This window comes from Lycorma delicatula, chromosome 2 (genome assembly GCF_047948215.1).
Source record: "Lycorma delicatula isolate Av1 chromosome 2, ASM4794821v1, whole genome shotgun sequence".
Taxonomy (NCBI): Eukaryota; Metazoa; Arthropoda; class Insecta; order Hemiptera; family Fulgoridae; genus Lycorma; species Lycorma delicatula.
The window spans coordinates 15,533,060-15,545,570 of NC_134456.1; the positions used below are offsets into that span (position 1 = coordinate 15,533,060).

At 31.9% G+C, this 12,511-nt stretch overlaps 1 protein-coding gene across 5 annotated transcripts in view; it reads right to left on the reverse strand.

Moving 5' to 3' along the window:
• LOC142320492 (uncharacterized) overlaps positions 1-12,511 on the reverse strand; it is a 143,158-nt gene that overhangs the window by 63,927 nt on the left and 66,720 nt on the right. For all 5 annotated transcript variants that reach the window (XR_012755405.1, XM_075358348.1, XM_075358349.1 and 2 more), the window contains 2 exons: positions 8,676-8,887; positions 3,745-3,898 (listed from right to left, as the gene is read on the reverse strand). Coding sequence is in view for 4 of the 5 variants with exons in the window: in XM_075358348.1 (XP_075214463.1) it covers positions 3,745-3,828 (84 nt within the window). In the remaining variant the exon portion in view is untranslated. The remainder of the gene's footprint in view (positions 1-3,744; positions 3,899-8,675; positions 8,888-12,511) is intronic.

A 12,511-nucleotide genomic window follows, 5' to 3' on the forward strand; every position in this document is an offset into this window, starting at 1 on the left:
TGCTGCTTCCTGATATGATCTACTCTGGGAAGATTTACCTAATTAGATTTCCAATATTGGTCAAAAAACTGTTTATATTATTCACTGTTTAAAATATGAACTGTCTGTAATATAAAAATAAAGTCTAAATCACATTAACTATAAAACAAACATTAAATCAAATTTATCTGATTCAGTTCAAAAATTATTTAATGCCAGAAAAAGTAATTATTCTGTTCAAGTTAAAATTTTCAAAATTAATACCTGCTATTGTAATTGGTTAACTGTTCCCAATAAAACATATTTATGCCATACTGAAAGAATAAGTTTTTGAAAGAAGATTATGGGCTAATGCAATATAAAACGAATAGATTAAATGCAATGTATGAATCTTCAAACAGCTTAGCATTGTAATTTACAAAGTTTGGCCAAAGCTAGAGATTTAATCTATGATCTGTAATTGCTTTCGTACTTTATACTGCATACCAAATCTGTTAGCAATCCTGAGAGCAGAATAAATATATTGCACCAAACGAGAACTGTGAATTGCAATTTCGACTAATGAATTTACAATTTGCAGTGTACCTTTTTGTTCTAAATTTTCATCTGTATTAGTATCTTCAATATCCCCAAGAAGACTGTAACTGCTTGCTGTACTAAGTGACACTAAATAAAATCATATAAATAATAGTTTAGGCTATATCTTTCACTGTATACAAATAGTAAATACATTCAAATAAGTGCCAAAGCAAAATAAATGTTTAATGAATACAACATTCTATTTTTAATAGAATAAAATTCACACTCGCTTACACTAATCACCATACACTTTATACTAATCCCCAGAAATATAGCAAACTAATAAAACAGCTTACATGAATAGTTTAATCCTGGGAAGGTATAAATAACATACCTTATAATAATGTAATATTTTTGAATATATCAATTTAAAAGGAATATTTTTATTATTTAAATCATTCTCCTAGTGCAGAAACTATGCATTTTTATGAAAAAATATATGATTAATATTGATGTTTTAAGACATCTAATACAATCTTGCTGCATTCCATCAACCATCCAAAAAATGTGAAAATAACTCAAATGACCCTAGTTTTAATTTTTCTTTAGCTAGAAAGGAAAATGTTTAAATGTTCAATTATTTTATTTTTTCACAGTCAATAATGAAGTTATTATACCTTTTTCTCACCTTATTTAATATATTTGATAAATTTTTATTCTAACAGAGTGGATAGTAAACGCTTACAATTGTTATAAAAATTATTTTTATGAGAATAAAAAAAACAATGCAATGTTTGGAATATGTAAAACAAATTGTTGGGGATGTAGGATGTGGGGGGTATATCGTAATGAAACAACTGGCACTGGATAGGGAATCTTGGAGAGCTGCATCAAACCAGTCAAATGACTGAAGACAAAAAAACCAAAAAACTGAACAATTGTTTTTATCTGGACATTTCACGAATTGGGCAGTCAATTTTTTCTTTTATGATGTTTCAGCCTCGAAAAGCCTGGGCCTACTCCACAACACCCCTCTGCTCCTTCTCTCTTCTCTCCTAAAGGCTATCCTTCTCTGTCCTCCAATTTGTAGCTTACATTCATTCTCCTTTTGCCATTATCATTTTGTATCTGTATTATAAAAAACAATTCTGTTGTGGTCCAAGGTGGTCATGGAAAACCAGTTATTTTTGTATAGGATGTTAATGCTAGCCCATGCCTGTACCAACTTACTACCAACCAAGTAATTTTTTATTTGGGTTTTCTTCTCCTAATGACTGAAGAGCCGACTTCTATCTACAAAGCGCAGTTCTGAGTTTAGTCAGCCTTGGGTATTTTATTTCTCCAGTACTCCCATATCTGGAGAGCACTTTTTTATCCACAAAATGGGGAGAAGCTCAGTGGCAGGGAGATCAGAAACTCCACACAAGAGAGCAACCATTGGGTTAAAGTTTTTTTTTACTATTTACTTGAGATAACCCACTTTGATATGAGTTAGAGGTTCTGTTGTATTAATCTGTTGGTTATTTGTAACCCTCTAGTAGCATGTTAAATTTTCACTCTTTTTCAACATTTTAATGCAATTAAGGAACTTCCAATATAATATTTTTGCACTAAATAGATTCTTTGGGAACACATATCCCACTTATTAATTTGCTCCTTCATCTTTATTATCATCCTTTATTTTCCACTGAATATACGACTTTTATTTTGTAATACTGCTAACAATAAGTAATTAATTCTTTAGAATGACTATTTGTAACCATTTTTAAGCACTTTATAAATACATAATTTTATATCAGTAATATAATCAACATTTTTATTAATCAATTTAAAATCACTAAATATGCCATAACAAAAGGTATATTTAATTTGTTGGTAATAGACAACAACCAGATTCACTGTAATATTCGTGTTATAAACAATATGTGTTTGGTAAAATGGTATGAAAATTAGTTATTCTACTTTACATTGTATGTTCAAAGAAGAACTTGCCACATTCTTTAAAAAAATATAAGCTGAATAGGCATTCCATATTTTCTTATAAACAAAAACTAAATATAAGAAACAGTTGGATATATATGTCATTGAAATTAATCTTTTTAGGATTCATACATTAATAGAATTTAAAATATATATATATATATATATATACTTTTTTTTGATCTTCAAATAATTCAGTAACATTCTGATCACTGTGCTAATAAAAACTAGTAAAAACTCAAATTGCATGAAATACAAACCACCAAAACACAGTAATTAGATAATAAGGTAAGTTTAACTAATCTAATGTGTTTTGATAGTTCATATTTCATATAATATACACCCTTGCATATATTTATCCATGTTTGTGTATTTATTCACTTTTTCAGAGATTAATAAAGAGATATCCAAAGTTCTTTTGCGAACTTACACAGCTACAATAGGTTGCTACAATGAAACAGCTACATCCCAATGATTGTGTTGTTTCAGGTCACCAAAATGATCATATATAATGGCTCAAAAACAATTTTAACACCACAATTTTATATAGAATATAAATGTGAATTGCTCTTAAAACTGAAATCAAATCAAACTTCAAACTGAAATGTTTTGCATTTCAATTATCAATATTAGATAAATGATTTGGAAGTTATAAAAAAAAGAATTTTTTTCAGGTAAATTGTAATTTTTTTACCTTTTCAACATATTTCAAGAAAAATTGGGTTGATTTTCATGATTTCATTTCAATCAGAATAGCTCAATGGATACATTTTATCTAAGATTTTTTTATCAGTTATTGATTCTTGAGATATTCAAAAGGGCATTTTTTATTTCCCTTATTTTATTCTCTCCATTTATCTAAAAAATCATCGACTTGATGCTGATGAACCATACATCTTGAATATGTTATGAGAATTTAAATTAAATATTTTTTGTTTCAATTTTTTTTAATTTTATCAACAGATCAGTACACAAATTTGATGGTTAGCAACATTGATGATCCATCGTACAATAACATATTTGAAAATATTGTGTTGATATGATAACATCTATTGATATGTTGATACTATCAATACTTATTAAATAATGCTAAATTCTTACAGGTTGAAAATTCAAGATGATGCCAAAGATCAAACGTCTCCAAGATGAAGAGAATGTCATTATAGCAGAAAAACAGTTTTACCACATGAATAATGTTTTAACCTGTTCTCCTGGTATTTATTAGACTTAATGAACACTCTAAAAACATAATCATGGATTTCTTACTTTTCGACAGTGAAGATGAGAAAGAATCTGGAGAATAACAAATCTTTGATAAAGATGAATTATCTGATAATAATTGAGTGACATCCTGTGGTAGGTTACTAGGAGAATATTCGCCTTCTGCTAATCCAAGGCAACCATCCAATATAAGAGAATCCTGAAAATAATCCCCTTGTATGAAAATATATAAAGAAACATACATTCTTAAATTAATGGATAAACAGTAATGAAGATTTATTTTAAATCTAAAAAAATAAAGTACTGGTACAAAAATTAGGGGTCCTACAAAAATCAATATACATTTGGTGTAAATACACTTGTAATATTTCATGATAGAAAAAAGCAAAATTCAATAAATAGAAGAAAACATGTAACAACTGCTGATGAGCCTTGAGCCAAGCTAAAAATTAGAGTAGAGAGTTACAAATGAGAAGACATAATCAGCGTTATAAGATTCACCTCTTCGTAGGAACTTCATACAATATGATAAATAAAAATAAAACACAGAATTATATATAACAAAAAGGAAAATAATGGTCACTTAGATATGAAAAAGAAGAATAATGCTTTAAAATTCTCTAATTTAAATATAGTATTGCAAAGGATGATGAATATAAATTATTTAAAAAAAAATTAAAATAAGGTTAGCAAAAAAATAAAAACTTATATACAAAAGAAAGTGTCAGACACAGATTTAAAAAAAAAAATGTTTGTGTCGAGCATTGCAATTCATTTTAATGAAAAGTGGACAACAATAATAAAATAGGAAAGTTAAAGAAAGAGTTAAGTTAAAGGGTTACTGAAATAAAATCTCAGAGAAATACTATATATATATATATATTTATAACTCGTGAAAATCAAAATCCTCATGTAGTTATATAAATATATGTATATATATATATATATATATATATATATATATATATATATGCTAATTATATTGAAAATATAAAACTTTAGTGACAACAAACAAATTCATCTTGTAATCAATAACATAAAACAAAAACTCCATTAAATATTTTAATTCATACATTAAAAAATTTTGCACATCATTCATCACACAGAGTGAGCAACATCTCATGAAGTTCTTAGTATAAAAAAAGTATAATTCAACTAGTTAATATACCTTAATTTTTTTTTAATAAACACAAAAACTAACCAACTTTTATTGTAGGTTAGTCAGTACAATGTGTGTATCTTTTGTAGCTCAGCAGACATCTCAGTAATCAGTAAATTATCATTAGCAGACATAATTTAACACTTGCCAGGTGTTTAGGAGCTGCGAGATGGTTATTTCCACATTGGCCGGTTTAAGACAGCGCAGGCAGGTCCAAAAGCCAGCAAGAGGAGGTTGATTATGGCAGCTGTGCTGTCATCACTTATGTATGCAGTTCCGGTCTGGGTGGATGCACTGGACCAGAAACAGAATGTGAAGAGGCTGGAAACAGAATTCATATGGATGCAGCATGGATCCACAAAGACGGCGGCACGACAGCTACTACTGCAAGAATAGACCTTTGGGATGCTTTGTGAAAAGGCGCTTGGACTCGATGGCTGATTCCCCGGATAGCTCCCTGGAGGAAGCATGGGGAAGTTTTTCATTTGCTGACTCAGTTCCTTTTGGGGAATGGGGAATATGGAACGTATCTCTTCAAGTTCAAGTGTCGGAACTCTTCTCTTTGTGTTTATTGTGGACAACTAGACACTCCAGAACACATGGTTTATAGATGTGAATGGTGGCTGGGTCGTCACTGTTTACAAGGGCTAGACTGGCTGATGCCAGAAAACAAGGTGGGCCATATGCTCTGGGGTCAACGACAATGGGAGGAAGTGTCCAGATTGATCATGGGCATCCTAAAGACCAAACTGGAAGAGATGACGGAATGGGGTCCTGATTGACCAGACTGGTGGTTGATATTGGCAATGGGGCTCACGGACTCCAGACGGTGTAAACGAGGATCGTTGCATTACTGTAGTCACCACTGTCGATATTGAAATTCATTGTGTTAAGTTTTCTTTTTTGTAATTGTATATTATTTGCCATTTGTGTCTCTTTTACCCTACGATATGAGAACGTGATTTTATTGTACTTCTTGTTGTGCATTATTGCCTGCTGGTGTTTATCATTTATTGTGTTAGACTAGGTTTTGATATGTACTTGTCATTTGTCATCTATTAAGGAGCCATGAATTTATCGTTATAACTGTTATTTTTTAGCGTAATACGACGTCATGCGTTTTTGTTTTATGTCTGACAGAACATGGATTTTATTAGGTCTTTTGTTGTTTCACTGTGTCTTGGAATTTTGCTGTACATAGTGTTCTTTAATTTTCTTGATGTTTTCTTCTTGCATTATAATGTGTATTAACTTCTGTTTACCTCTTCGCATTGACCTACTCAAGGCTGAGTTTTCCATGGGCAGTGGGTTCTTTAGCAATCCTTTTTTGCGCCGCACATACATGGTGGTAAATCTTTTATTCTTTGAAAACTATGTGAATGGTGGTTTTATAAGTGTATTCGTTCTATTTCTATATGTTAGGTTAAGTTTTGTTCATTGATATTTTTCTTTTCACAGGTTGTCTATTGCCTTTTTATTGGGCATGAACTTTTGTCATGTAGACCGTCCTATGAGGGACTTATGAGGTTGGTTTTATAGGTGTTTTCATTCTTATTTCTATGTTAGGTTAAGTTTTGTTCATTGATGTCTTTCTTTCCATGGGCTGTCTATTGCTGCCTACTTGTTGGGCATGAACTTTTGTCGGGTAGACAGTCTATATGGGACTCATGAAATCCCTGTCATTTTATTGTGTCTAGATGTAGGTTTTTCTATTTTTCTTTACATTTGTTCATGTTTTTTCCTGCTGTTATCCTATTGGGTCTTAATTCCATCATCACTGATTTGAGCTTTAGACTGTGATGTCTAATATCCAGGGTGTAATTATCTGGATGTGTGGATGGGTGTGTATGATAATTTAAAAAAACAGGACTGGTGAAAAAAATAAGGTCACCAGGGGTCGAATCGTGGACACATGTAGGGACAAGGGAGGCAGCCTCATTGCTGAGGGCGTTTCTAGTCCATCCACATTCAAGAGTGGTTGGATTGGAGCGCTCCGATGATGCAATAAGGACCCTCAAGTTATGTGAGATGGGCATGCAATTCAAAGGGGGTATGCATGAGGGTGCATACCCGGACTCTGATTAGGTTGTAGGGACGGGAAGGGCAGCTCTTCTGAAGAGAGGCATCCGGGCAACTGGATACAGTTGTCATGATGTCTCAATGAACCAGGAGGGACCCCCATGGGCAGGGCAACAGTTTTAGTTGTATACACTAGGGTGGGTTATTCTACAGCCACGTCACTCAGGGCCAACCAAGGCAGCATCTTCTAGGTGTTTATCGGTTGCCCCTGTGTGGTTAAAAATGGTAAAAAAAAAGAAGGTGTTAGGAGTATCTGCGACATTATCAGACCAACAGCATCAACAATTTTCAGTTTTAAATCGTCCAAATCTTAAACTTTTCTTTGGTACACTCAACTTTTAATAAATCCCTAAGCAAAAAATTTCAAAGGAGTGATATATGGACATCTAGGTGACCATACAGTTGGACCTCCTCGTCTGATTCAACTTTAGGAAAAGTGCTGTTCAAGAACATAGTAATATCTTGATGAACGTGTAGTGAAGCACCATCTTGTTGGAAACTGAAACCTGCAGAAATCTGAGGAACAGCAAATTTCTCAAGCATGTCAAGGTATGTGTGTCCTCTCGCAGTGGGCTCCATGAAAAAAAATGAACCAATTATGCCCATTTTTGTGCAGTCCTAATCAGATGTTGACTTTCAGCATGTCCATTTCATTTTTGATTGCTGATGGGGGGTTTTAAGTGCCCTAAATTCGATAATTGTGTCTGTTAATCCCTGCAGGTATGAAAGGTTGCCTCATCACAAAATAACAAACTATTAAGATAATCAGGATTGCTTTTGATGTGGTGCATTATATCTGCAGCAAACTGATATCATAGGCAGCAATCATTTGGTTTAATGTAATGAAGGAGTTGTAACTCATATGCTCACAAATGGAGCCACTTATGAACAGTTCTGTGAAAAATGGAATGAGGAATTTGTAATTCATAACTAGCCCACCTAACTGACTTTCCAGGATAGTCAATGAATACATTGCCACAGTCTCAGGCAATGATCCACAGTCTTGTCACTAACTGAAACTTTTGGATGATTTCCAGTTTATGAAACCAAGCTCCCAATCTCTTAAAGTCATATCCCACTAACGAAGAGACTTGGATTTAGGAGGATTGACATTCCATTCAGTTCATACATATTGTTGAATTTGTGTAACTGATTTAGACTTTGCTAACCAAAGCACACAATGAACCTTCTGTTGTGGGATCCAGATCTTGACTGACTACTACTAACTACAATTGCATGGTGACTCTGCTTGCCTGTACATGCGTATTCTGCTGAACTTGAGAGTAAACTGAACAAATCTTGGAGATATTTTCTATCAATTACGCCTATGTTTAAGAAATTATGACAACTGGTTTTGTAAATATAGGCCATTACTTTTGGATACCTTTAGCCCGGACATCCTATATAATATTAAACTGAAAGAATAAATAACCTCTTTTCAAACCTTTATAAGATATTTATAATGAGTTTGTAAATTCATTATAAATATTTTCATGTTATCTATCATATCAAGACTGAGTAGATGCAAGCAGTCAACCTGTAACTATTCAGCAAGTGCATCAACTTAAATAAATTTTCTTCTTCTTTAAATTTTATTTAACAGTTTGTTAATTAAAACTGGTATCAGAAATAAAAATGTTTCATTTTTATATTGTGATTATTATTAATTTCAATATATGAAGACTATTTTCATACATATACATATGTATGAAAATAATTACTAATGTTGTTAACTTACTTTTGTTTTATAATGGAAAACTGCTTCTAAACACCACACAGTTGCCAAATCTCCAACTTCAAGAAGCTTACCAATTAATAAATCAAGTTTATCAATTTGGATGCTAGTTAAGGACTTTACAGACTTTCTTTTAAACCATTCTATTGTGTCAGTTGTTATAAGGTCCTTTCTGAACACTTTAATGGTTTAAAGCTAGACTCCTCAATAGCAATCTGAAATTTTAAAAAATATAAGCTTTAAGGTTTTCTATAGGTTAGAATTTAGAAGATTTAAATTTTTGCATTTATGAACTACAGATATGTTTTTTGTCTTAAAAATATGGTTATTTCATAACCTTAAAGCGAGGTTACTAAATACATATTTAACAAATGTCTAAATAAATGTTAGAACTACAGCATTATATCAGTCTAGCATTTAATACATAAAAATATGCACTGATCAAATTTGAAAAAAAAATTGTGCAGGGGTTAAATATATTGAATGAAAAAAAAAAAATGATTGAATGACTTTTTTCAACTGAAAAATTGCATCATAGCAGTTTTTTTAAATAAATTTTTGTCATCAAAAAACCTTTTTTTACACAATTCTTATATGTTAAATATCCAAAAAGAACCGTTTTACTGTATTAGAATATATACTTCATTGATGAGTTTCATGTAATGTATTTAAATTTTTTATCTCTTTTGATGAAGTTTCTTACAGTTAAAATTTATAGAAGGAAGTATTTCCATAACCTATTCAAAAAACAGTACAAAATTACAGCAAACTCAATACTTTGATAACACAAGCCTGCAAAAATTCGGGTAGTGGAATGTTTTTTAACTTTTGATAATTGATTATCAATATTTTTTATCACTTAATCCAAAAATAAATTTCATTTTTTTCCATCACGTCAGGATTTTTTGCAAATTGCAATTTCAAAATTTGTAAAATTGCAAAAATGTGACAAACAGAGATAAAACAGACATAAGACATTCTTTTCTTTTATAATAAATCAATATAATATATTCATTCACTTTTTTGGCTTATACTATGCAATCTTATAGCTAAACAGTAGAGTGGTCTGAAGAGAATGAGGGGGGGGGGGTAGGTTATATCGAAGAACTTGGTTGTGACTAGGTTGTGACAAAACTTAACAAGATGTAACATGTTCACTGGCAGCTATCCGTGCCACTCATACACCATGCAACTACTGTCAGTGCTGTTTCAACTATCAGCACGCATAAATTGAGTTTTTTCCGTCCTCCATGATCAAACATGTTTTTGTCAGTGGAAAGTATATTTTCAGGCCCTAAAGCAAACTTTCCATTTTCAAAATGGATTCAAGTGGCTCCAAAAATTCTACAGATTCTTTTTGTAGTTCGTTTTGTAGATTCTGTGGTGATTAATGGTGGAAAGGAAAAAAAGAAATATAACAAGTTTTATTCAACAAGTACACCTCACATATTTAGGGGTGAAATAGAAGATCAAGACAAAACTTGGACCCCAATATGTTTGCTAGACATGTGTTGAAGGACTTAAACAGTGGTCAAAGGATAAACAAGAAGTGTTCAGATTTGTAGTTCCAATGGTGTGGAGAGAGCCACAAAATGATACCAATAATTGTTACTTTTGTTTGATTAGTGTTCACGGTTTCAATTTGAAGAATAAAAAAAAGAATCGTCTATCTAAATATGCCATCTGCTTTATGCCTTGTTCCTCATGGTCCAGACATACCAGTGTCAATTCCACTAGAAAAGTTACCTAAAATAGATGGTTCCACAAGTGATTTAAATAAGGATAACATCGAGGAGTATGAATCCAGAGATAGGTGTGCACCAGAGCACACCTACTCACAGTCTAGAACTAAAAGGTTTGGTTTGAGACTTACATCTGACCAAAGAAAATTCAGAATTGCTCATTTTACTGGGACAGGTGCAGAGAAAAGGATTTACTTCCATTTTGTTGGAAGAAGGATAATTAGACTTCGCACTGTGGAATTTTGACTCAATTTAATATTCTGCATGAAAGTACCGATTGGAGATTATAGATTCATCCAAAAAAAGCCTTAAAGTTGTCCTTCTTCATAACGGGAATGCGTGTCCGTCAATACCCGTCGGACACTGTATCCATTTAAAAGAGAGTTATGAAATTTGGAATTCATTCTTGATAAAATAAATAGGACAATCATAAGTGGATTACATGTGGTTATTTCAAAATAATATTGATGCTCCGATACAAGGAGGATACACAAACAAGGAGGGCACACAAGGCAGGTGATGTGAAACTGAAGACTGCTGTCAGACTAGTAAGGTTTTGTGTATCTATTCTAGCACATGAGAAGAGTACTTACTGTAAGTTGATTTTTTGCGTCAAACAAAAGTATAGAAAACTGTGAATGCTGCCTACTACAACAACCTCTTAAGGGAACATGAGAAGCCAGGCTAGAAATTGAAATATCTCGATATTCCAACAGGCAGTGCAATTTTGCTTCACAACAATGCGCAGCCCAATACTGCACACTTATTGTACCAGACCTTCAAAAATACGTTCTACAGTCCTGATCTCAATCCTTGTGATTATTATTTGTTAGGCCTGCTCAAGGATGCATTAGGCAGATATCATTTTGCGATCGATGATGAGGTTAAAGAATTTGTGTACAATTAGCATTTTGGCAATTTGAAACCTTCAAAATGCTGACAAAAGTGCATGGATATTTTTGGAAAACTATCTTGAGAAGATTTAATTCTATTTTGTAGATTTTGGAAACAGCTTACTTCTGTGAACAAATTGTGATTTTAATTTGAACCACCCCATATGTATGTATATATATACATATGTTCATTTTTGGCACAAGGTCAAATTTAAAGGTCATTTAGAAGTCAAATATCGATTTAGATTAAACATTTTTCAAACAAAACTTACATACTTCTCACCATACAATCCAAATTCAAGGTCGAAATATGCATGTTAGTTGTAAGAAAATCAACTTCCAGTCTAGACAACCCACTTCAGATAGGTACTGTTAAGTTGAAATTATCGCTCTTCAAAAAAATGATTTTGACATAATTGCTGTTATCCTAAATATTTGGTATTCAAAGTTTAAAGAACTTTCAGTGACTTGGCATGAGGTCTACTTCAAAGGACACTTGGAGGTTAAAAATCCCATTTAAAAAAAATGTTTAACAGAAAATTACTGGAAGCCAAATCAGGGCTGTATGGTAGATGGTTAAACAACTTGATTTGGCATAGAGTGCGTACTGCAGTATGCGAACGAGTATTGTCATGAAGTAAAACAGTGCCTGAACTCAGCATGCTGTTATTTGTTTTGTATTTCTCTTCACAATTTCTTCAACGTCTTGCAGTTAAGTTTCAGTGTTAATTGTCACACCTATTTCAATAAAATCAACCAAGATCACATCTTTACAGTCACCATAACAGTGTTACTAAATTCACAGGCAGTATAGTTTTATGATGAGGGTATTCAAAAAATTGTTAACAATTGCCATAATTTGGACAGCAATTATGTAGAAAAGTATGATGTAAATAATAGATTGTTTTTTTATCAATTGACTTTTTTTTTTTAATGAATCTGAAGTTACTTTCTGAATAATAGCCTTTGTTTTATATATGTATATATATACTTCAGAAAAATTTTTATTTCATTCATCCTACATAAAAGGCATGTATTAAGGCTGTAGTGGATGATTAGAATTGGAGGTTACAGTGGTTTAATTGGAACCATCTAAAATAATAGTTATTTGTATTTTCAAAAACATATCTTAATTCAAAAACATCGTTTAACAAACTTATTTAAGTGTTTGACAAGTATTTTTTATTTGACAATTATTATTTAT